The 27,615-nt window shown below is 39.5% G+C and overlaps 1 protein-coding gene across 1 annotated transcript; it reads left to right on the top strand.

Moving 5' to 3' along the window:
* noc4l (nucleolar complex associated 4 homolog) lies at positions 1-26,951 on the top strand. Its single transcript, XM_062057072.1, has 15 exons — positions 1-221; positions 1,811-1,931; positions 1,997-2,103; positions 8,726-8,833; positions 8,910-9,059; positions 9,128-9,230; positions 9,307-9,341; positions 9,456-9,506; positions 12,072-12,183; positions 12,318-12,378; positions 18,238-18,348; positions 18,412-18,575; positions 18,705-18,787; positions 18,854-18,967; positions 26,540-26,951. Exons 1-15 carry the CDS (start codon positions 69-71, stop codon positions 26,654-26,656), a joined length of 1,590 nt encoding a protein of 529 aa, XP_061913056.1. The 5' UTR covers positions 1-68; the 3' UTR covers positions 26,657-26,951.
* The last annotated feature ends 664 nt before the right edge of the window (positions 26,952-27,615 follow it).

Here is a 27,615-nt window from a genome sequence, read left to right as displayed (position 1 = left end):
CCTGAGGGTGGCAGTAACGCTCCGCCTGCAGACAGGAAGTCCGACAAACCGGAAAAAGAAGTTGAAACATGGCGCCCGCCAAGAAGCGCAACGTGAAGCTTGCTAACTCTTCACAACCAAGTCTGAAAACGACGAAAATTGACCTAAACAGCAAAGTCGAGGGAATACTCGAGAGCAGAAAAAACGCCAGCGACGTTTTCGACATATTCGAGTTCCTCCAGGTAATTAAATGGCACTTATGTCGGCGCTTGCCGCACCGTATATTTGTATTTTTATTTTCTTTCTTTTTTTAAATTGAGCAACAAACATACATTTATAATTCACACAAAATACAAGGCACTTTCAACATCAAGGAAAGAAAACAAAAGCAAATACAGAGAGTAATAATACTAAAACATTTGAAAAAATAAATACAAAATGACAACTAGGGCTACCTAAATCACTTTAAATGTTTTTTAACAAATATATCAATTTAAGGGCTTTTATACTCTTAATCATTCTCCAAGATTTATATTGATAATTGTAACCCATTAAGTAGGGCTGGGCGATATGGCCTTTTAATAATATCTCAATATTTTTAGGCCATATCATGATTCACGATATATATCTCGATATTTGGCCTTAGCCTTGAATGAACACTTGATGCATTTAATCACAGCAGTATGATGATTCTATGTGTCTACATTAAAACATTCTTGTTCATGCAGCATTAATATATGCTCATTTTAAACTTTCATGCAGAGAGGGAAATCACAACTGAGTCAATTTACCAAAAGTGTATTTATTAAACAGTTATTAAGCAGTGGCACAAACATTCATGTCATTTCCAAAACAGAAAGTGCAAGATTGTCAGACATGGGTGCACTTTTGTGCATGATGTCACACAAGATATTTCAATATGTGTCAAATAAAAATGAGCTGCATAATAGGAAATCAAATCGTGTACGTCCTTCGCTATGTGGTAGGTTCCTGCGGACGTTATCTCCTTCTGTTGTTGACTATTTTTTCATACGGTGTTGATGTGGAAATATTTGCTTCGGCATTTTGTTGGTGTGGCACCGAACGGAGATGTTGACATGCGGAGTTTCAAGCACTCCTTATTCTCTAGCGGGTGACTTTTCAAATGATGCTAGAAATAAGTAGAGCTGCTACTTTTTGTAGCAACGCTTTTGCCGCATAATTGTTCAACATCTTCCCGCTTGAAGCCAAACCACCGCCGGACGATGGACTCCCTTGCTGTTTTTCTTGGGAATTAATTCTTCCTTCATTTGTCACCAGATTCGCACCTTCTCTCTCTCTCGTATTACCACCCGCACCGTTAGCATCACAGCTAACGTTACCATGTCGCTACCTGTCTGGTCTGCGGGAGCGTGTGACGTTGCACACGTGACGTATGAAAGAAGGTGCGCTTGTTTTAAGTCTCTGAGAAGGAGAGTATCGAATACCACAATATAGTCATTTTCTATATCGCACAGAGACAAACCCGCGATATATCGCCCAGCCCTACCATTAAGCCAATTAGAAAATGTAGGCCTTACTTTCATAAATCGACATCCCCATCCATCCATTTTTTACCGCTTTTCCCTTTTGGGGTGGCGGGGGGTGCTGGAGCCTATCTCGGCTGCATTCAGGCGGAAGGCGGGGTACACCCTGGACAAGTCGCCACCTCATCCCAGGGCCAAGACAGACAGACAACATTCACACTCACATTCACACAGAAATAGACAAACATTTCCATGTTACAGTCGTTTACAAAAACACCAAATTTGATCTCCTCTATCGCACCGTCTAATTGTTTTATGTCTGGCAGTCCGAAGAAGAGCAAGATGTCGTCAAAGCCGTCGATGCCTGCGGTCATTTGTTTTGTCAACTGCTGGAGACCAGACGGCTTTACAAAGGCAAATTACCAGAAGAAGAAGAGGCGCTGAAAGGTAAGTGACTCTTTTGTAGACATTTCCATCATCTCCACGATCCCAAGCCTCAAACGTGTCCTCAGGTCCACACAGTGCAGAGGACAAGTACCGCATCTTCATGAGACACCGTTACCACAGCTGCGTGGAAATGCTGCTGGAACACCTCAGTCACGAACTCCATGGCGTGCAGGTGAGGAGCGCCTACACCGGTGGTTTTAGCTATCGGCACCGACATGTGTTTTAATACTTTTCAAAATAAAAGGATTTAGCTGATGTATGTTTACGCCTGATAACAGTGCATTTCAATTCTTGGCGCCATCTTAGAAGTATGCTAACGTCTCTTATAACTAGAGATGTCCGATAATATCGGACTGCCGCTATTATCGGCCGATAAATGCTTTAAAGGCCTACTGAAAGCCACTACTACCGACCACGCAGTCTGATAGTTTATATATCAATGATGAAATCTTAACATTGCAACACATGCCAATACTTATAAAGTGCAATTTTAAATTTCCCGCAAAACTTCTGGTTGAAAACGTCTATGTATGATGACGTATGCGCGTGACGTCAATGGTTGAAACGGAAGTATTTGGACACCATTGTATCCAATACAAAGAGCTCTGTTTTCATTGCAAAATTCCACAGTATTCTGGACATCTGTGTTGGTGAATCTTTTGCAATTTGTTTAATGAACAATGAAGACTGCAAAGAAGAAAGCTGTAGGTGGGATCGGTGTATTAGCGGCTGGCTGCAGCAACACAACCAGGAGGACTTTGACTTGGATAGCAGACGCGCTATCCGACGCTAGCCGCCGACCGCATCGATGATCGGGTGAAGTCCTTCGTTGCTCCGTCGATCGCTGGAACGCAGGTGAGCACGGGTGTTGATGAGCAGATGAGGGCTGGCTGGCGTAGGTGGATAGCTAATGTTTTTAGCATAGCTCTGTGAGGTCCCGTAGCTAAGTTAGCTTCAATGGCGTCGTTAGCAACAGCATTGTGAAGCTTCGCCAGGCTGGAAAGCATTAACCGTGTAGTTACAGGTCCATGGTTTAATAGTATTGTTGATTTTTTGTCTAGCCTTCCAGTCAGGGGTTTATTTCTTTTGTTTCTATCTGCAGTTAAGCCCGATGCTATCACGTTAGCTCCTTAGCTAAAGTGCTTCGCCGATGTATTGTCGTGGAGATAAATGTCACTGTGAATGTCCATTTCGCGTTCTCGACTCTCATTTTCAAGAGGATATAGTATATAGTGGTTTAAAATACAAATCCGTGATCCACAATAGAAAAAGGAGAAAGTGTGGAATCCAATGAGCCCTTTTACCTAAGTTACGGTCAGAGCGAAAAAAGATACGTCCTGCACTGCACTCTAGTCCTTCACTCTCACGTTCCTCATCCACAAATCTTTCATCCTCGCTCAAATTAATGGGGTAATCGTCGCTTTTTCCGTCCGAATCGCTCTCGCTGCTGGTGTCAACAATGGAGAAATGTGAGAAGCCTTCCAACCTGGGACGTCACGCTACTTCTGGTACAGGCAAGGCTTTTTTATCAGCGACCAAAAGTTGCGAACTTTATCGTCGATGTTCTCTACTAAATCCTTTCAGCAAAAATATGGCAATATCGCGAAATGATCAAGTATGACACATAGAATGGATCTGCTATCCCCGTTTAAATTAAAAACATTAATTTCAGTAGGCCTTTAAAATGTAATATCGGAAATTATCGGTATCATTTATTTATTTATTATTTATCGGTTTCAAAAAGTAATTTATTTATTTTTTGTCCTGTCCAGCTTCTCAGGCAAATCATATAGTTTATGTAGATGCCCATATCGGCTGTTCAGATTGAGCCCAGTTTATAATTTCCTGTTATACAGTATGCCAGGCAGTCTTGCACTAAATGAGGACTCTGTTATTGTGGACTTTATTACTCTAGTATACTCTGGACTGAAGCTGTGTGCCTTCATTGTTTTTGTAGCTGTTTTGAGGCATATTTAAAAAAAATAATGCACTTTGTGAAAGTCAAAGCATACCGTATTTTTCGGACTATAAGTCGCAGTTTTTTTTATAGATTGGCCGGGGGTGCGACTTATACTAAATTAGTAACACATTACCGTAAAATATCAAACAATATTATTTAGCTCATTCACATAAGAGACTAGACGTTTAAGATTTCATGGGATTTAGCGATTAGGAGTGACAGATTGTTTGGTAAACGTATAGCATGTTCTATATGTTATAGTTATTTGAATGACTCTTACCATGATATGTTACGTAAAAGGCCTACTGAAATTACATTTTTTCATTTAAACGGGGATAGCAGATCCATTCTATGTGTCATACTTGATCATTTCGCGATAGTGCCATATTTTTGCTGAAAGGATTTAGTAGAGAACAACGACGATAAAGATTGCATCTTTTGGTATCTGATAAAAAAAGCCTTGCCCCTACCGGAAGTAGCGTGACGTAGTCAATTGAAAGGCTCTTCACATTTTCCTATTGTTTTCAACGCAGCTCTCAACCGAGAAAGCGACGATTACCCCATTAATTTGAGCGAGGATGAAAGATTTGTGGATGAGGAACGTTCGAGTGAAGTACTAGAATGCAGTGCAAGACATATCTTTTTTCGCTCTGACCTTAACTTAGGTACAAGCTGGCTCATTGGATTCCACACTTTCTCCTTTTTCTATTGTGGATCACGGATTTGTATTTCAAACCACCTCGGATACTATATCCTCTTGAAAATGAGAGTCGAGAATGCGAAATGGACATTCACAGTGACTTTTATCTCCACGACAATACATCGACGAAACACTTTAGCTACGGAGCTAACGTGATAGCATCGTGCTTAACTGCATATAGAAACAAAATAAATAAATCCCTGACTGGAAGGATAGACAGAAGATCAACAATACTATTAAACCAGGGACATGTAAATACACGGTTAATGCTTTCCCGCCTGGCGAAGGTTAACAATGCTGTTGCTAACGACGCCATTGAAGCTAACTTAGCAACCGGACATCACAGAGCTATGCTAAAAACATTAGCTATCCACCTACGCCAGCCCTCATCTCCTCATCAACACCCATGCTCACCTGCGTTCCAGCGATCAACGGTGCGACGAAGGACTTCACCCGATCACAGATGCGGTCGGCGAGACGGAGGAAGTTAAGGTGAGTTCGCCGGCTAACGCGTCTGCTATCCATCTCTGTCTTCCTGGTTGTGTTGCTGTAGTCCGCCGCTAATACACCGATCCCACCTACAACTTTCTTCTTTGCAGTCTCCATTGTTCATTAAACAAATTGCAAAAGATTCACCAACACAGATGTCCAGAATACTGTGGAATTTTGAAATGAAAACAGAGCTTTTTTGTATTTGATTCAATGGGGTACCAATACTTCCGCATCAACTGATTCCGTCACGCGCATCATACGTCATCATATCTAGACGTTTTCAACCGGAAGTGTGGCGGGAAATTAAAAATTGCAATTTATAAGTTAACCCGGCCGTATTGGCATGTGTTGCAATGTTAAGATTTCCATCCATCCATCCCATCCATCTTCTTCCGCTTATCCGAGGTCGGGTCGCGGGGGCAGCAGCTTAAGATTTCATCATTGATATATAAACTATCAGACTGCGTGGTCGGTAGTAGTGGGTTTCTGTAGGCCTGTAACATACCAGGCACGTTCTCAGTTAGTTATTTATGCCTCATATAACGTACACTTATTCAGCCTGTTGTTCACTATTCTTTATTTATTTTAAATTCCCTTTCAAATGTCTATTCTTGGTGTTGGGTTTTATCAAATACATTTCCCCGAAAAATGCAACTTATACTCCAGTGCGACTTATATATGTTTTTTTTCCTTCTTTATTATGCATTTTCGGCCGGTGCGATTTATACTCCGGAGCGACTTATACTCCGAAAAATACGGTAGTATTTCCCATAGTTGTAGTGGGTATCAGGATTATCTCAGGGAGAGCATGTCCCAAATTCCAAGCTGCTGTTTTGAGGCATGTTAAAAAAAATTATGCACTTTGTGACTTCAATAATAAATATGGCAGTACCATGTTGGCATTTTTTTCCATAACTTGAGTTGATTTATTTTGGAAAACCTTGCTACATTGTTTAATGCATCCAGCGGGGCATCACAACAAAATGAGGCATAATAATGTGTTAATTCTACGACCGTATATATCGGTATTGGTTGATATCGGAGTCAGTAATTAAGAGTTGGACAATATCGGATAGCGGCAAAAAAGCCATTATCGGACATCTCTACTTTTTAACTCATTTAACAAATTTTGTTTGTGTCAACATAAAAATCGTGGATTTTAATATTTTACGCCATCTTGAAAGGATGTTCATGTCTCTTATAATAGCATGCTAACACTTTATGCTAGCTTATGAGCTAATTTAGGCAAGGCAAGGCAAGGCAACTTTATTTGTATAGCGCTTTTCATACACAAGGCAGACTCAAAGTGCTTCACAGACAACAAAGTGAAATGAAAAAAAATAAAAGCAAAATTAAAATGCAGACAATAAAAATAAAAACAGTGCAGACGTTAAAAGTTAAAAGATTAAAAGATTTAGCTGAAAGCTAAGGTGAACATAAAAGTCTTCAGTCTAGTTTTAAAAGTAGTGAGAGTTGGGGAGAGTCTGACATCTTCAGGAAGTTTATTCCAGCTATGTGTTGCATAGTGACTGAATGATGATCTCCCTTGATTTGAGTTTACTCTTGGAACCGCTAACAGATTGGTCTCAGAAGATCTTAGTGATCTAGAGGGCGTATATAGTGGGAGCATATCAGTGATATACTTGGGCCCTAGACCATGTAGTGATTTATATGTGAGCAGGAGGATTTTGAAATCTATTCTCTGATGTACAGGGAGCCAATGTAAGGATTTAAGAATTGGTGTAATGTGCTCACATTTTTTGGTCTTTGTTAGAACTCTAGCAGCAGCGTTCTGAACAAGCTGTAGCTGCCTGACAGTTTTTTTGGGAAGACCTGCAAGGAGACCATTACAATAGTCTAGCCTACTGGTAATAAAGGCATGTACAAGTTTTTCTAAGTCTTGAGCTGACATGAGCCCTCTAAGTCTTTTTACATTTTTGAGGTGATAGTAGGCCGATTTTGTTACTGATTTGATGTGACTGTCGAAATGTAAATCAGAATCTAAAATAACCCCAAGATTTCTGGCTTTATTTGAGGTTTTCAGGGACAGTGATTGAAGGTGTTGGATGACTTTAAACCTTTCTTTTTTAGCACCAAAAACAATTATCTCAGTTTTATCTTCATTTAGTTGTAGGAAATTTTGGCACATCCAGTGTTTGACTTGCTCAATGCACTGGCACAGAAGATCTATGGGGCGATAGTCATTTGGTGATAGCGCTACATAGATTTGGGTGTCATCGGCATAGCAATGATGGTCAATGTTATTATTTTGCATGATTTGTCCTAGTGGGAGCATATAGATGTTAAATAAAGTCGGCCCCAAGATTGAACCTTGGGGGACTCCACACGTTACGTTGGTTGGTTCTGATACAAAGTCACCAATGGAAACAAAATAGTTCCTATCTTGTAGATATGACTTGAACCAGCTTAAAACTGTGCCTGAGATCCCCACCCAGTTTTCCAACCTGTCCAAAAGTATTGAGTGGTCGACAGTGTCAAATGCAGCACTGAGGTCCAAAAGCATTAATACTGAAGTTTTGCCAGAGTCTGTGTTTAGACGGATGTCATTTATAACTTTAAGAAGGGCCGTCTCTGTGCTATGAAGAGGTCGAAATCCTGACTGGAAGTTGTTGTGGCAGCCAGTAGAAGCCAAGAAGTGATTTAGTTGTTGGAGGACAACTTTCTCAATTATTTTACTTATGAATGGTAGATTTGAAATTGGTCTGTAGTTGTTGATAACAGAGGCATCTAGGCTCTGCTTTTTTAGAAGAGGTTTAATGACTGCAGTTTTGAAAGCCTTCGGGAAATTGCCCGATTTAATAGAATTATTAACTATTTGCAAGATGTCTGTTGATAGGCAGTCAAAAACATTCTTAAAGAAGTTGGTAGGTAAAACATCAAGGCAGCAGGTGGATGACTTTAGAGCTGTCACCGTTTCCACTAGAGTTTTAGAGTCTATGGCATTAAAGCTTGCCATCATTGCTGTGTTACTTTTGCCTAAATGGGGTGGTGATCCAACTTTTTTACTTGAGATATTGATGGTGCGTCTGATGCCTTCAATTTTATCAGTATAAAAGAATGCAAAGTCATTGCATTTCTGCGTGGAATGGAGTTCGGCTGGTATTTGTGTTGGGGGTTTAGTCAGTCTGTCAACGATTGTGAATAGGGTTTTGGCCTTATTTGTGTTGCTGTTTATGATATTGGAGAAGAATGTTTCTCTAGCACTTTTTAAGACTAAATTGTAGGCCTGGAGGCTCTCTTTATAGATGTCATGGTGAATATGAAGTTTTGTATTCCGCCAGATTCGTTCAGCCTTCCTGCACTCTCTTCTCTGGGCTGTTACAGCAGCAGATTTTCTCCAGGGTGCCTTTTGCTTTTAGTTTAACATTTAGTATGTTACAACCAAAAAAATCATGGATTTAGATACTTGGATACTGTGTGCCGGCTTTGATCGACCCTGGACCAGGGGTTCAGGGCATAGATAGCAGGCCCATCCAAATATCTTTGGGAGTTTTGTAGTTCATTAGTAGCGTGGTGCTTTGTTAGTACTTAATTAGTACCGGTGTACCATACAACCCTACAGGAAAGTTAGCATGCTGAGCTAAAGTCAACGTTCTTCTGATTGTGTTGCGTTCCAAACAGGAAGTTTCCCTGTGCTGCCTCATGAAGTTTGCGGAGGGACAAGGACAGCATCCCTTGGAGGACTTGGACTGGAGTCAACATTTTAGTTTCCCGGGGAAACTCCTGCAGGTCTGTGTCGGCGCTGCAAATGACGCTTATGCTCTGGAGCGGAAAACATGTCCTCTCGTTTCCGCGTGCGGGGCAGGCGGTGGTGGATAGACTCGTCTCCCGGACCGCAGACAAGTCTCTGCTGATCTCCAGGTTCCAGGAGTTCCTGGAGAAGGACGACGTGCGTTATTACGTCATGGGCTGCGTCAGGCAGAACTTGGTCCGAGTCATGGATCACAGCAACGGAGTAAGTCTGATAACTCATGATGTATATTATTATATGTCACCTAACTCTTCCTTGTTGTTCCTGCCCAGAAAGACATGGCCGCCTATCTCAACAATGTCTTCAGCCTCATGTGCAACATCAGCATGCCCAAGAAGGAGGCGGAGCTCTGCAACTTCATGCTCCCGCAGGAAGGTGAGGCTCATGTTCTTCATCATCGCACCATGAATACCACAACCACGATGATATTGACCACCTTGTGCTTTTCCAGCCAAACACGAAGACTGGAAAGCAACCAAACTGATCGTACGTAAACATCACAGAGCAGCATTATATTAATAATAGCAATAATCAGAGTAATAATATTGATAATAATAATATTGATAATAATCCGTCTTCACGTCTTCTTTGCCCTCGCAGGAACACAAGAGAAACTTTGAGTGGATGTGGCTGGGCCTGCTCAAGTATAAGGTAGCATCATGTACATTAATGTAGCATGTACAGTAAGGTAACATAGTAATATGCAGTAATGTAGCATAACAATACGCATTATGGCAGCATAATAATACACAGTAATGTAGCGTTGTAATATACCGTAAAGTAATTAATATAAAGTAAAGTATAATAATGTACAGTAGCACTTTGGTTTTCTTTTTTAATGATTTTGGTTTCTACTGAATATAGTTGCCAATGTTTTGTAATACTGTCTTTGTTGTGGCACAGCCAAACATTGTACATTACAATGTACTGTAGTCCATTTACTTGTATCAAACATTGTACATTAAAATCTACTGTAGTCCATTTACCAGTGTATCAAACATTGTACATTAAAATCTACTGTAGTCCATTTACTTGTATCAAACATTGTACATTAAAATCTACTGTAGTCCATTTACCAGTGTATCAAACATTGTACATTAAAATCTACTGTAGTCCATTTACCAGTGTATCAAACATTGTACATTAAAATCTACTGTAGTACATTTACTTGTATCAAACATTGTACATTAAAATCTACTGTAGTCCATTTACTTGTATCAAACATTGTACATTAAAATCTACTGTAGTACATTTACTTGTATCAAATGTTGTACATTAAAATCTACTGTAGTTCATTTACCAGTGTATCAAACATTGTACATTACAATCTACTGTAGTCCATTTACTTGTATCAAACATTGTACATTAAAATTACTGTAGTACATTTACCAGTGTATCAAACATTGTACATTAAAATCTACTGTAGTCCATTTACCGTAATTTCCGGACTATAAGCCGCACCTGACTATAAGCCGCACATGCTAAATTTAGGGGAAAATACAGATTGCTCCATATATAAGCCGCACCCGACTATAAGCCGCAGGGTTTTGATGTGTAATTACCGTAGTATATAGGGGTTCCTGCTACCACGGAGGGGATTGTCGGGACAGAGATGACTGTTTGGGAACGCAAAGCGTCCCATTTATTAACAATAAATCTTTCAATCATTCAATCAAACTTTCACATCTTTGACATGGCGAACAGCATTCGTGCAGAGTACAAATAATACAGCGGTGCAAAGTAATACAAAGTGCTCTCCTGTACGTTATCAAAATAACCAGCCTACCGGTATATGAAAAGTCAGTCTTTAATCATTGTGTCATCGTCTTCCTCCTGCGTACTAAAACCACCGAAATCCTCTTCGTCGGTGTCGGAGAAGAACAGGCCGTAAATAAGCCGCACCCTTGTATAAGCCGCAGGGACCAGAACGAGGGGAAAAAGTAGCGGCTTATAGTCCGGAAATTACGGTACTTGTATCAAACATTGTACATTAAAATCTACTGTAGTCCATGTACTTGTATCAAACATTGTACATTACAATCTACTGTAGTACATTTACTTGTATCAAACATTGTGACTTAAAATCTACTATAGTACATTCACTAGTGTATCAAACATTGTACATTAAAATCTACTGTAGTACATTTTTTTGTATCAAATGTTGTACATTAAAATCTACTGTAGTTTCTTTTACCAGTGTATCAAACATTGTACATTAAAATCTACTGTAGTCCATTTACTTGTATCAAACATTGTACATTAAAATCTACTGTAGTCCATGTACTTGTATCAAACATTGTACATTAAAATCTACTGTAGTACATTTACTTGTATCAAACATTGTGACTTAAAATCTACTATAGTACATTCACTAGTGTATCAAACATTGTACATTAAAATCTACTGTAGTACATTTTTTGTATCAAATGTTGTACATTAAAATCTACTGTAGTTTCTTTTACCAGTGTATCAAATGTTGTACATTAAAATCTACTGTAGTCCATTTACTTGTATCAAACATTATACATACAATCTAGTATAGTCCATTTACCAGTGTATCAAACATTGTACATTAAAATCTACTGTAGTCCATTATGTATCAAAACATTGTACATTAAAATTTACTGTAGTCCATTTACCCGTGTATTATTTTGTAGAATCAGGTGTCCAAACAAAGGATTTCACTCGTTGGTGATTCAGTCTTTTACTTGTTTATTGAGTACACTAAATAATCTGGCATTGGACCAAATAAAGATGAGTTATCAGTGTGATAAAGAAGGTGAGAAACACTAATGGATTCCAAAAAGAACTGGTTGCAAAGTACAAAATTGGCGTCTGCCTGGCTCTCCTCTCCTGTCTGGAACGGATTAACCCGATAATTGTTATTAAATTAAGATTAAAGTACCAATGATTGTCACACACACACTAGATGTGGTGAAATTTGTCCTCTGCATTTGACCCATCCCCTTGGGGAGCAGTGGGCAGCAGCGGCGCCGCGCCCGGGAATCATTTTGGTGATTTAACCCCCAACTCCAACCCTTGATGCTGAGTGCCAAGCAGGGAGGTAATGGGTCCCATTTTTATAGTCCTTGGTATGACTCGGCTGGGATTTGAACTCCAACCTACCGATCTCAGGGCGGACACTCTAACCACTAATTACATATACATCATTTTTTATCGAAAAAAAGTGCAGTATGTGTGTATGTGTGTTAACAGTTACCAAGTAGTATGTACAAAAAGATCCTGGTCATCCTCCACGAATCCATCCTGCCACACCTGAGAACACCCACGCTGATGATCGACTTCCTGACTGCAGCCTACGATGTTGGTACGTTTACATTACGCACGTACTGTACTGTAGTGTATGTGTGTACTAGCACACGTACTGTACTGTAGTGTATGTGTGTACTAGCACACGTACTGTACTGCGGTCTACAAAACCACGTGTGTTTTGGTGCACAGGTGGCGCCATCAGCCTGTTGGCTCTGAACGCACTGTTTGTCCTCATCCATCAACACAACCTGTAAGTACCAAGACCACTTTAGCGGTGCAGCCCGCTTATGTTGACCACCTGAACAAGTGTTGTTGTGCTATTGTCAACTTCATCAACGTCGCCGAGTTCAGTTAGACTGCATTAAAAGGTGCACACAGTGACTTCCTGTTCAGCTTCAAAATAAAAGCACCTTACATTATAAGATATTTCTGAGCTTGTAGGAAAACTTTGTTACCTCCCCCAGGAGGTTAGGGAATCCTTCTTGTGGGTTTGTCACTTTAGTTAACAAAATAATTCCAAAAGTTGAATATAATATGTTGGAGTTGAGATAAGGAACAATTGATTACATTTACATTGAAAATATATTGCATGACTGATGTTGTGTCTGACCAGTCTTCCTCTCAGGGAATTAAAGTCACTGGTCAATCCCAAATTCTTTCAGATGACATATATGCAGAGTAAGAAGGACCATCAAGACAGAATAGGAATATTATCAAGTTTTACTAAAGCTTTAGGAGACCAGTCCTTACAAATGCGCTAATACCAGCATCCAGAAGTGGTCTGAAAGCCAAACGGAAAGAGACAACTTATTGAATACCAAAACCGCCCCCACCCTGCCCAAAAAGGAATACAGCCTCATTGTTCTAATACTGATAAGGTAAAAAGGGAATATGTTATACTCCCACATTCCAACCCTTCAAGGTAAAGCACACAGTTTACTTGCAGACATAAGATACAAGCAAAAAGTATGCATGGGAAAATTTTAGCTGCTTTAAACATGACTATGAATAAAGAAAGAACTCTTAAAAATATATGCATTCTCCACACTGACAAGAGACTTCACTCCGTTTTTTTTCATCCTGCTCGAGATAGAACATAAAGCTGGCAAATGTCAGAAACATACAGACGTTATTACATTTTGGGGCTGTGAATGCTTTCAGGCCGTCATCGTAGTCAAGCATGCACTTCAATTAGCTCTGTTGGATATCAAATACACAATTAATAATCATAATATCTTCATTAATAAATTAGAAGCGTTAAGTCACTTCACCAACATAAAGCAATACATGAAGCAAGGAGAACACGCGTCTACAACGCTAAGTTTACCTGGTGGTGTACCCCAGGGATCGATACTGGGACCAAAACTGTTCAAACTTTATATAAACAACATTTGTAAAGTTACAAAGGACTTTAATTTAGTTTTACTTGATGACGACACAACTTTGTTTTGTTCAGGAGAGAACACACTGAAGATAATACAAATAATGAATGATTAAATTAAAAAGATGGTTTGACAAAAACAGACAGTAAAACTAAAATAATGATATTCTGTAACAGAAGAGAAAGTCAAACACAAATACCGAAAGGGTGAAAATGTTTGGGTGTAGTAATAGATGATTTAATGAACTGGGAATCTATTAAAAAAAATATACAACATAAAATAGCAAGAAATATTTAAATAATTAATCAATCAAAATGTTGTGGACCAAAAATCACTTCATACTGTCTACTGCTCGCTGGTGTTACCATATCTGAGTGGTTGTGCAGAAATATGGGAAATGATTACTAAAGTACACTTCATTCACTAACTGTGTTAAAAAAAGATCAGTTATAATAATATATCATGTTGGATATAGAGAACATGCAAACTCTATTCATTCAATGAAAAATTTTGAAATTCAATGATTTGGTGCATTTGCAAACATCTAAAATGATGTAAACTATAACCTGCTTGCCAAGGATGTACAAAAATTATTCTCAACAAAAGAGGAGAAATGTAACCTTAGAGGAAAATGTAATTTAACACATTTGTATGTACACACAACACTTAAAACCTTTAGTATATCAGTATATGGAATTAAATTATAGACTAGATTAGTAAACAATCTACTAATATGATCCACTTTAAATGTAATTAAACACATTTGTATGCACGTACAACACTTAAAACCTTTATCAGTATGTGGAATTCAATTATAGACTAGATTAATAAACAATCTACTAATATGATCTACTTTAAATGTAATTTAACACATTGTTATGCACGTACAACACTTAAAACCTTTATCAGTATGTGGAATTAAATTATAGACTAGATTAGTAAACAATCTACTAATATGATCCACTTTAAATGTAATTTAACACATTTGTATGAACGTACAACACTGAAAACCTTTATCAGTATGTGGAATTAAATTATAGACTAGATTAGTAAACAATCTACTAATATGATCTACTTTAAATGTAATTTAACACATTGTTATGCACGTACAACACTTAAAACCTTTATCAGTATGTGGAATTAAATTATAGACTAGATTAGTAAACAATCTACTAATATGATCCACTTTAAATGTAATGTAACACATTTGTATGCACGTACAACACTGAAAACCTTTATTAGTATGTGGAATTAAATTATAGACTAGATTAGTAAACAATCTACTTATATGATCCACTTTAAGAAAGTGTTTATAGTTACAAAGTACAATAACAATGATCATAATCGCCTATAACTTTATTGAAAAATGAGAATCATATTCATATACTTCTGTGATTTCCTACTTATTTAACCATTATTTAGTGCAAGTGTAGTAAAGTGTGTATACATGGAGAACAGGAAGTGAACATGTTAGTATTTGCTTTGAATTTGAAATGGCCCGGATTTCTTTCTTTCTTTCTTTTAGTTAATTTCGAACATGAACACATTTACATCATAATACATCACACAATTTCATATCATTTCATTTACATCATGCCCGAAAAGGAGTAGGAAGAAGCAAAGCTTCAATCAATCAATCAATCAATGTTTATTTATATAGCCCTAAATCACAAGTGTCTCAAAGGGCTGTACAAGCCACAACGACATCCTCGGTACAGAGCCCACATACGGGCAAGGAAAAACTCACCCCAGTGGGACGTCGGTGAATGACTATGAGAAACCTTGGAGAGGACCGCATATGTGGGTAACCCCCCCCCTCTAGGGGAGACCGAAAGCAACGGATGTCGAGTGGGTCTGACATAACATTGTGAAAGTCCAGTCCACAGTGGATCCAACACATCAGCGGGAGTCCAGTCCACAGCGGGGCCAACAGGAAACCATCCCGAGCGGAGACGGGTCAGCTTATTTAATCCTACCCCTTTACCACTTCAAAGCGTTTACAATTATATAAAATCATTTACTGACCTTTTTATATAATAAAATAACAACAGTTTGTAATATGTAATTAATTAATTCAGTCATTATTAACATACTGAGATGAAGAATATTTTCAATAAGGTTGGAAGTTTTTCTCATAATTCTTCTTCTTTGTACTTTGTAAGCACTATTAATTTAAACAACCTCTTAAACTGGATCATGTCAGTACAATTTTTAACTTCTTTACTTAATCCATTCCATAATTTAATTCCACATACTGTTATGCTAAAAGTTTTAAGTGTTGTACGTGCATATAAATGTTTTAAATAATTTTTTCCTCTAAGGTTATATTTCTCCTCTTTAGTTGAGAAGAAATGTTGTACATTCTTTGGTAGCAGGTTATAGATTGCTTTGTACATCATTTTAGCTGTTTGCAATTTTACCAAATCACCAAACTTTAATATTTTTGACTTAATAAATAAAGGGTTTGTATGTTCTCTATATCCAACATTATGTATTATTCTAACTGATCTTTTTTGTAACATGGTTAACGAATGTAGCGCACATTTGTAGTTATTTCCCCATATTTCTGCACAATAACTCAGATATGGTAACACCAGTGAGCAGTAGAGAATATGAAGTGATTTTTGGCCCAGGACGTGTTTTGTTTTATTCATTATTGAAATGTTTTTTGCTACCTTATGTTGTATGTTTTGTATATGAGATTTCCAGTTCATTTTATCATCTATTAATACTCCCAAAAATCTGGTTTCTTTTACCCTTTCGATGTCTACTCCGTCTATTTGTATTTGCGTATGATGCTCTTTCCTACTATTACCAAATAGCATTATTTTAGTTTTACTGAGATTCAAAGATAGTCTGTTTTTGTCAAACCATCTTTTTAATTTGTTCATTTCTTCTGTTGTTATTTGTATTATCTTCTGTGTGTTCTCTCCTGAACAGAAAGCAGTTGTATCATCTGCAAATAAAACTAACTTTAAGTCTTTTGTAACTTTACAAATGTCGTTTATATAAAGATTAAACAATTTTGGTCCCAGTATTGATCCCTGCGGATTAAAAAAGATGCGCTTCTTTCTACTTGTAAAGAGAAAGTGAAAACATGTGACGCATCGCGTTGTAACTGTATGCATGTTCCAAATAAATGTTGCAATATTGATACATGAAGAATATTTCTCTCTAACAGCAAGAAACACAAGCTGTAACTATCAGGCAAGGGTCACAGACGCCCTGAATGGCAGCCAAGCTGACAAAATGATATTTCGGTTATAATAAGTGTATTAAAAGTGAAGAATATTGGTGTTTGTACAAATGGAACCGCATTATAGAACATGTTAACTACCGTAAATTCCACACTATAAGCTGCTAGTTTTTTCCTACACTTTGAAACCTGCCGCTTATAAGACGGTGCGTCTAATTTATGGATTTTTTTTCTTGGACAAATTAGCTCACTGCAGGGGCTGCAGTGTCCTTCCATTTAGTGCCGTTCAGTCTTTTAGCCGTCCATAGCATTCCTACTTTTGTAAGTTTTACAATATAACTAAAACAATGTATGTTTATATATTTATCTGCTAATTATAGTCCGGTGCAGCTAATAAATGGCAAAAGATTGTGTTCATCTAAACCAGGGGTGTCAAACTGGTTTTCATTAAGGGCCACATTGCAGTTATGGCTGCCATCAGAGGGCCGTTTGTAATAGTGAATAATGTATGAATTTGCCTCTGGATTTCATTATTAATTATATAAATTGTTTTAAGTAGACTGTCGATTTAACAGTAAAAACTTTACCTTTACTAAATTTTACTGTAAAATACAGTGGTTTTTAAAAAATTTTTTTACAACATTTTACAGTAAATGGAAAAACTGTACTACTGTTTTTTTGGGGAGGGGTTTTACGGAAAAAGCTGGCAGCTTAGTTGCCAGAATTTTTGTGTTAAATTGATATTGGTTTTTACAACATTATATTGTTAATGGAAAAACAGTACAAGTTATTTTTTTTACTCTGACAACTTAGCTGCCAGTTTAACATAGCTGCCAGTTTTTATACCGTAAAAACAAATGTATGCCTTTCCACTTACAGCAATACACCGTTAAAAACAACAACTGTAGATTTTACAATCAAAAACTAGCAGCTCAGTCAACACAACTTTAACACAAAAAACAGTAGTAATTTTTTTTAATTTACAGTAATATGCTGTAAAGAACAACATAAATTGTATTGTCATTTTTATTAACTTGATTGGTAGTTTGCTGTAAAGTTAAGTATTTTTATTTATTTTTATTTAGACAAAAATATGGCACAAGCGGCAGAAAATGGATGGATGTTTGGAAAGTATGATAATAGACTAATATTTCTTGCAATATTGGATACTATTACATTTTAAAATGTATGCGATTTCAAGCAATACATATATTTTTTTCTGTCGAAATGAAAAAAATCCATTACATTTAGTGAGAAAATATTAAGTAGTTTATTGACACATATCATTTCCAGGTGTTTGCGGGCCAGATAAAATGATGTCGCAGGCCTTGAGTTTGACACCTATTATCTAAACTGTGGCGGGTGTGGCTTATGTAGCGGTGCGCTCTACCGTGGGGAAAATAGGGTATTTAAGTTTGAGGCTAAAGTCAAAGAAAGATGCACGCGGTGGATAGTTGGTTATGTCGAGGTGGGTCAACATAAGCGCGTTGGTGTGGTTATCCCGGCTGACTTACTGTTTGCCTTGTTCCAGAGATTATCCTGACTTCTACAAGAAACTGTATAACCTTCTGGAACCTTCCATCTTCCACGTCAAGTACCGAGCACGTTTTTTTCACCTGCTGGATATCTTCCTGACTTCCAGGTAACCTTTGAACCCATGGAAATGTGTGCGAGAGCGTGTCTGATGCTTTGTGTGTGCGCTCAGTCACCTGCCGCTCTACCTGGTGGCCGCCTTTGCCAAGCGCCTGGCCCGCCTGGCCCTCCTAGCTCCGCCCACGGCGCTCCTCATCCTGCTGCCCTTCGTCGCCAACCTGGTGCGTCGCCACCCCTCGTGCCGCGTCCTCCTCCACAAGCCCGGCGCAGACGACGGTAAGGCGACGATACGGGGGCAGACATCACACCTTTTTACTTCGCCCTGCTCCTTTGTTTTCATGATTTGATTTGGTTTGATCTTGAACGAAAGAGAACAAACAAAGATGGCGTTTCTTCACACAACAGAAGCTGTGGAAGACCCTTTCGTGATGGAGGAGGAAGAACCTGCTCAGTGCGGCGCTCTGGACAGCAGCCTGTGGGAGATCAAGGTCCTCCAGCGTTCCTTCGTCACCGGCAACTTTGCTTTGGAACATCTAAACATGGCTTGTCTGCAGACGCTGCAGAGACACTACCATCCCGACGTGGCCAAAGCCGCCATGTTGTTTAACACGCCGCTGTCGGAAAGAGAGGATGACATCAACAGGCTGTTGGAGACCACCACGTACCAGGTGATGTGACGCTTCTAAATCATCTCGCATCCCGACTTTCTCATGACCCGGACATTAAGTGCTCAGCTGCAGAGAGTACTGGGCCTCTATCAGGCCAGGGGTGTCAAACTCAAGGCCCGGGTGGCTCCGGAGAGCCTGGAAATCTGTGTCAATAAAGTACGTTATTTCACCACACTAGGTGTGGTGAAATTACCCTCTGCATTTGACCCATCCCCATGTTCACCCCCTGTGAGGGGAGCAGTGAGCAGCAGCGGTGGCCGCGCTCGGGAATCATTTTGGTGATTATTGCTCCGTCTTCTTATTCTCTGGCAGACTAATCGCACACGATCAGTGTTTACAGTCCCATCGTCATGTGTTAATGAAGCAGCGCCTAATACAGTTGTGTATACATATTGCTCCGTCTTCTTATTCTCAGGCAGACCAAGCACACACGAGCAGTGTTTACAGTCCCATCATCATGTGTTAATGAAGCAGCGCCTAATACAGTGGTGTATAAATATTTCTGCGTCTTCTTATTCCCTGGCAGACCAATCGCACACGATCAGTGTTTGCAGTCCCATCATCATGTGTTAATGAGGAAGAACCTAATACAGTTGTGTATAAATATTGCTACGTCTTCTTATTCTCTGGCAGACCAATCGCACACGATCGGTGTTTACAGTCCCGTCATCATGTGTTAATGAAGCAGCGCCTAATACAGTTGTGTATACATATTGCTCCGTCTTCTTATTCTCTGGCAGACCAATCGCACACGATAGTGTTTACAGTCCCATCATCATGTGTTAATGAAGCAGCGCCTAATACAGTGGTGTATAAATATTTCTGCGTCTTCTTATTCCCTGGCAGACCAATCGCACACGATCAGTGTTTACAGTCCCATCATCATGTGTTAATGAGGAAGAACCTAATACAGTTGTGTATAAATATTGCTACGTCTTCTTATTCTCTGGCAGACCAATCGCACACGATCGGTGTTTACAGTCCCGTCATCATGTGTTAATGAAGCAGCGCCTAATACAGTTGTGTATACATATTGCTCCGTCTTCTTATTCTCTGGCAGACCAAGCACACACGAGCAGTGTTTACAGTCAGTCCCGTGATCGTGTGTTAATGAGGCAGAATCTCATACAGTTGTGTATAAATATTAAGTTAAAAGTACCACTGATAGTCACTCACGCACTAGGTGTGGTGAAATTACCCTCTGCATTTGACCCATCCCCTTGTTCACCCCCTGGGAGGTGAGGGGAGCAGCAGCAGTAGCCGCGCTCAGGAATCATTTTGGTGATTATTGCTCCGTCTTCTTATTCTCTGGCAGACCAATCGCACACGATAGTGTTTACAGTCCCATCATCATGTGTTAATGAAGCAGCGCCTAATACAGTGGTGTATAAATATTTCTGCGTCTTCTTATTCCCTGGCAGACCAATCGCACACGATCAGTGTTTACAGTCCCATCATCATGTGTTAATGAGGAAGAACCTAATACAGTTGTGTATAAATATTGCTACGTCTTCTTATTCTCTGGCAGACCAATCGCACACGATCGGTGTTTACAGTCCCGTCATCATGTGTTAATGAAGCAGCGCCTAATACAGTTGTGTATACATATTGCTCCGTCTTCTTATTCTCTGGCAGACCAAGCACACACGAGCAGTGTTTACAGTCCCATCATCATGTGTTAATGAAGCAGCGCCTAATACAGTGGTGTATAAATATTTCTGCGTCTTCTTATTCCCTGGCAGACCAATCGCACACGATCAGTGTTTACAGTCCCATCATCATGTGTTAATGAGGAAGAACCTAATACAGTTGTGTATAAATATTGCTACGTCTTCTTATTCTCTGGCAGACCAATCGCACACGATCGGTGTTTACAGTCCCGTCATCATGTGTTAATGAAGCAGCGCCTAATACAGTTGTGTATACATATTGCTCCGTCTTCTTATTCTCTGGCAGACCAAGCACACACGAGCAGTGTTTACAGTCAGTCCCGTGATCGTGTGTTAATGAGGCAGAATCTCATACAGTTGTGTATAAATATTAAGTTAAAGTTAAAAGTACCACTGATAGTCACTCACGCACTAGGTGTGGTGAAATTACCCTCTGCATTCGACCCATCCCCTTGTTCACCCCCTGGGAGGTGAGGGGAGCAGCAGCAGTAGCCGCGCTCAGGAATCATTTTGGTGATTATTGCTCCGTCTTCTTATTCTCTGGCAGACCAATCGCACACGATAGTGTTTACAGTCCCATCATCATGTGTTAATGAAGCAGCGCCTAATACAGTGGTGTATAAATATTTCTGCGTCTTCTTATTCCCTGGCAGACCAATCGCACACGATCAGTGTTTACAGTCCCATCATCATGTGTTAATGAGGAAGAACCTAATACAGTTGTGTATAAATATTGCTACGTCTTCTTATTCTCTGGCAGACCAATCGCACACGATCGGTGTTTACAGTACCGTCATCATGTGTTAATGAAGCAGCGCCTAATACAGTTGTGTATACATATTGCTCCGTCTTCTTATTCTCTGGCAGACCAAGCACACACGAGCAGTGTTTACAGTCCCATCATCATGTGTTAATGAAGCAGCGCCTAATACAGTGGTGTATAAATATTTCTGCGTCTTCTTATTCCCTGGCAGACCAATCGCACACGATCAGTGTTTACAGTCCCATCATCATGTGTTAATGAGGAAGAACCTAATACAGTTGTGTATAAATATTGCTACGTCTTCTTATTCTCTGGCAGACCAATCGCACACGATCGGTGTTTACAGTCCCGTCATCATGTGTTAATGAAGCAGCGCCTAATACAGTTGTGTATACATATTGCTCCGTCTTCTTATTCTCTGGCAGACCAAGCACACACGAGCAGTGTTTACAGTCAGTCCCGTGATCGTGTGTTAATGAGGCAGAATCTCATACAGTTGTGTATAAATATTAAGTTAAAGTTAAAAGTACCACTGATAGTCACTCACGCACTAGGTGTGGTGAAATTACCCTCTGCATTTGACCCATCCCCTTGTTCACCCCCTGGGAGGTGAGGGGAGCAGCAGCAGTAGCCGCGCTCAGGAATCATTTTGGTGATTATTGCTCCGTCTTCTTATTCCCTGGCAGACCAATCGCACACGATCAGTGTTTACAGTCCCATCATCATGTGTTAATGAGGAAGAACCTAATACAGTTGTGTATAAATATTGCTACGTCTTCTTATTCTCTGGCAGACCAATCGCACACGATCGGTGTTTACAGTCCCGTCATCATGTGTTAATGAAGCAGCGCCTAATACAGTTGTGTATACATATTGCTCCGTCTTCTTATTCTCTGGCAGACCAAGCACACACGAGCAGTGTTTACAGTCAGTCCCGTGATCGTGCGTTAATGAGGCAGAATCTCATACAGTTGTGTATAAATATTAAGTTAAAGTTAAAAGTACCACTGATAGTCACTCACGCACTAGGTGTGGTGAAATTACCCTCTGCATTTGACCCATCCCCTTGTTCACCCCCTGGGAGGTGAGGGGAGCAGCAGCAGTAGCCGCGCTCAGGAATCATTTTGGTGATTATTGCTCCGTCTTCTTATTCTCTGGCAGACCAATCGCACACGATAGTGTTTACAGTCCCATCATCATGTGTTAATGAAGCAGCGCCTAATACAGTGGTGTATAAATATTTCTGCGTCTTCTTATTCCCTGGCAGACCAATCGCACACGATCAGTGTTTACAGTCCCATCATCATGTGTTAATGAGGAAGAACCTAATACAGTTGTGTATAAATATTGCTACGTCTTCTTATTCTCTGGCAGACCAATCGCACACGATCGGTGTTTACAGTCCCGTCATCATGTGTTAATGAAGCAGCGCCTAATACAGTTGTGTATACATATTGCTCCGTCTTCTTATTCTCTGGCAGACCAAGCACACACGAGCAGTGTTTACAGTCAGTCCCGTGATCGTGTGTTAATGAGGCAGAATCTCATACAGTTGTGTATAAATATTAAGTTAAAGTTAAAAGTACCACTGATAGTCACTCACGCACTAGGTGTGGTGAAATTACCCTCTGCATTTGACCCATCCCCTTGTTCACCCCCTGGGAGGTGAGGGGAGCAGTAGCCGCGCTCAGGAATCATTTTGGTGATTATTGCTCCGTCTTCTTATTCTCTGGCAGACCAATCGCACACGATAGTGTTTACAGTCCCATCATCATGTGTTAATGAAGCAGCGCCTAATACAGTTGTGTATAAATATTGCTACGTCTTCTTATTCTTTGGCAGACCAATCGCACACGATCGGTGTTTACAGTCCCATCATCATGTGTTAATGAGGAAGAACCTAATACAGTTGTGTATAAATATTGCTCCGTCTTCTTATTCTCTGGCAGACCAATCGCACACGATCGGTGTTTACAGTCCCATCATCATGTGTTAATGAAGCAGCGCCTAATACAGTTGTGTATAAATATTGCTGCGTCTTCTTATTCTCTGGCAGACCAAGCACACTCGAGCAGTGTTTACAGCCAGTCCCATGATCATGTGTTAATGAGGCAGAACCTCATACAGTTGTGTATAAATATTGCTACGTCTTCTTTAGGGTTGGGTATCGTTTGAATTCGAACGATTCCGATTCCGAGTTTCGATTCCGATTCCTGACGATTCTCGATTCCGATTCTTTTAAGAGGCAGGGTCAAAAAAAAGTTTAGGATATTTTAAATGAGCTAGCTAACCTACATACAGTCTTTCTGAATGAAATAGTCTGACATTCTCCATCAATTTTAATTCTATTAACTTTTTATGAACTTTACTATAAATTCCTCACAGGGCTGTTTTCAACTAGAATATAAATATCAAATCTATGAACTTGAATATAAATATTATGAATACATTTTCCCAGGGGTACACTTTCCTCAAGAGAGCTTTATTTTTGAAAACCTCATGAAAACACCTTTACACATAAGTGTATGATGCTGCAGGAAACCTCATGAAAACACATTTACACATAAGTGTATGATGCTGCAGGAAACCTCATGAAAACACATTTCCACATACGTGTATGATGCTGCAGGAAACCTCATGAAAACACATTTACACATAAGTGTATGATGCTGCAGGAAACCTCATGAAAACACATTTACACATAAGTGTATGATGCTGCAGGAAACCTCATGAAAACACATTTACACATAAGTGTATGATGCTGCAGGAAACCTCATGAAAACACATTTACACATAAGTGTATGATGCTGCAGGAAACCTCATGAAAACACATTTACACATAAGTGTATGATGCTGCAGGAAACCTCATGAAAACACATTTACACATAAGTGTATGATGCTGCAGGAAACCTCATGAAAACACATTTACACACACAAGTGTATGATGCTGCAGGTACCGGTACTTAAAAATGTTACCGTGCTCCCACTGATGGGCTAACCTAGTGCAGAAAAGCAAATAAACAATAAGAAACAACTCGCAAAACCCAGTCCAGATTAGCAGCAGGTACAGTATAAAATCAGAGAGAGTTCTTGTTTAGGAAAATGACCATATCCGCCTTCTAAGGCAGGATGCGTGAGCGTTCTGGACAGATAGTGTCTCCTGCTGTGGAAAATACACGTTCGCTGGGTGTGGAAGAAGCTTGAACGCATAAATAGGAGAAAGCGAGATCTGGGGCCGTATTTATCAAGCGTCTTACCATTTTACACTTAAGTCCTGAGAATTTGTGAAATTTAGTCCTACTCTCAAACTTAAGAATAAAAGCTATTTATCAACTTTATTAAGTCTAAGAATCACTCCTACTCTCCACAATATTTAAGAGACCTTCAGAGGTGTCTTAAGTGGTTAGGAGTTGCCAGCAGGGGATGGCACTGAGGCGAGAGAGACGTGCGCGAACGTTCAGGGAGGGAAGGATGTCCTGGCTTTGTTTGATGACGAGCAGCTGATCAAACGGTATCGTTTAGACCAGTGGTTCTCAACCTTTTTTCAGTGATGTACGCCCTGTCAATTTTTTTTTAAATTCAAGTACCCCCTAATCAGAGCAAAGCATTTTTGGTTGAAAAAAAGAGATAAAGAAGTAAAATACAGCACTATGTCATCAGTTTCTGATTTATTAATTGTATAACGTGCAAAATATTGCTCATTTGTAGTGGTCTTTCTTGAACTATTTGGAAAAAAAGATAGGTTTTTATTTATATTTATAAAGGATTTTTGAATTGTTGCTATTTTTAGAATATTAAAAAAACTCTCACGTACCCGTACCCCCAGGGGTACGCGTACCCCCATTTGAGAACCACTGGTTTAGACAGAGCAGGTATTATTTTTGTCACAGATTTAATAATTTTCGATTGCTTGTTGATTACTGCATGTGGCTGCAGTGGTATATTATATATAGAACAACCCACACCAGTTTCAAATTAGTTGTCTAATTAATGAATTGGAAAAAAAATGTTATGAGAGTAGCGTATGTGTGAGGTGAGTGACGTCAGTGAGTGTGTGGGCGAGAGAAGAGAGGGAGCGGTAGCGTGAGTGCGGGCGGGGACTAGTTTGTTTTGTATTATTTTGTAGTTTGTCAAAATATACACTCACATTGTCCACTTAAATATTTCTAAGATATTTCTTTATTCTTAGACAAGGGATTCCCTTCCGTGATTGGTCATTTCTATGGACACAGAAATGACGTCACCTAAAATTCCGTTTACGGCACATAGTAATGTCGTAATTCAGCTCTGAGTGTGACACTTAAGATTCAGTCCTACACTTCGCTGAAAGTGTGAGTAAGACGCTTGATAACTAACTTTCAAGTGCAGCTTTCAGCGAAGAATTTATTTACTCTTAAGTCAACTCTTAGCAGACTTCTTAGGAGTAATTCTAAGAAGCTTGATAAATACGGCCCCTGACAGCAGGAGGAGGACGGTCGGCGCAGCGCGTCCAAGGCGGGATATGCATATATTTGTACTTCATGAACTCGGAGGTGCTTCATCATGTTCGACGTGCACCCTCCTAAGCACGAAACAGTCCTGTCGCACGTGTTATATTTCGCCGATATTTCATTTTTTTTAGTAGAATAAAGCCACACTTTCGACCGCCGACGCCCGCTATCCATGCTTGACTGACTCGCTCGGCTACATAGGCTTGGCTATGCTAACACTTCCGGCGGTGGGCGCTTCTTCGTTGGTGTTCAGCGGCTTCTTCTTCCAGTCGGCGGACTTATTCTTTTTTTCCGGTCAGCGGACTTGGTATCAAAACTAGGAATCGAAATTTAAACTTTTGAACGATTCCGGGAGAATTGGAAAGTTAGTCCCGGTTCCAATCGATACTCGATACCCAACCCTAGTCTTCTTATTCTCTGGCAGACCAATCGCCCACGATCAGTGTTTACAGTCCCGTCATCATGTGTTAATGAGGCAGAACCTAGTGCAGTTGTGTATAAACATTGCTGCGTCTTCTTATTCTCTGGCGGCCCGAGCGCACACGGGCAGTGTTTACAGTCCCATCATGGTGTGTTAACGAGGCAGAACCCATTGATATGTTCCTGGTCATGATCCTGCTGTCGCTAACATGTCCTTGTGTCCTCCCAGCTGATGGAGAAAGACCTGAAGGTGTCCTCCAAGAAGGTCCCGCTGGAGTTTGAAGGTGCGACACGGCTGCTGGACGCAGACAAAGATGTAATGGGACAACACTTCTGTCTGCACTGAAAACGGCCTTGGTATTCATCATTATTATTAATATTATTATTATTACTGCAGTAAAATCTGTTTTACCAACTCAGATGTTTAATCAGAATATTTGACTCACCCCATATAACATGTGGAAGAATGGCAAGAAGATGGAATACAGTGGAGTAGAGTAGAGTGGCGTTTTCATGGTTTTCCTCCATGGTCGCATTGTTATTGCAACCAAATAGTTTCTGCATAACGTTTTGTAACACATAGTGTCCAAACTTTTTACACTGAGAAATTAAAACACGCAGGGAACATTTTTGATATTTTTTATAAATAAATAAAAAATACAACAAACAGATTTTTTTAATATTTCGGGCTCCCCTCAAATGTTATACATTTTTTTTACTCAATGCTTCAATCTCTAAATCAACTTCAGGTCTTTATGTTGATATAATGTAGAGTGTAGTTTCCTAACGATCCTCTTCTTTCTCCTGCTCCCACTTGCTGCGGCAACAACAAACAAATCTCCAGACGCTCCTCTTCGTTTTGTATCGTATACTTGTCAACTTAATCATTCAAAAACGTAAAACAATAACGATGTGGGAAGAAATGAATGGAAAAATAAAGCGATTTTGTTACAGGAAGAAAGAGTTAGAAAAAGTAAGAGTAAGGTCAAAAAACTGTGTGGCTCGATCCCACCATACCTGACTGCCATTACCCATAATACCTTGTGTCCAAACCATATTACCACACAGATCCATCCGCCATATATGCAATTAAACAGTTACGTCATCAAATTATTTAGACAAATGTAATAATTACAAATAAAGTCTACCTTATAATTATTCTAAGCATGCAAATAAAGTAAATAGTCCCATTTTGGCTGAATAAACATAAAGCACCTTCCATAAAATGTAAATGAACTTAAACAGCATTTAGGCTCCTACATAGAGTTTAGTTATGTAGATGAAGGATTTTTGTCCTTTTTTGTT

This window comes from Entelurus aequoreus, linkage group LG08 (genome assembly GCF_033978785.1).
Source record: "Entelurus aequoreus isolate RoL-2023_Sb linkage group LG08, RoL_Eaeq_v1.1, whole genome shotgun sequence".
NCBI lineage: Eukaryota > Metazoa > Chordata > Actinopteri > Syngnathiformes > Syngnathidae > Entelurus > Entelurus aequoreus.
This window is presented reverse-complemented; position numbering and strand designations above follow the sequence as displayed.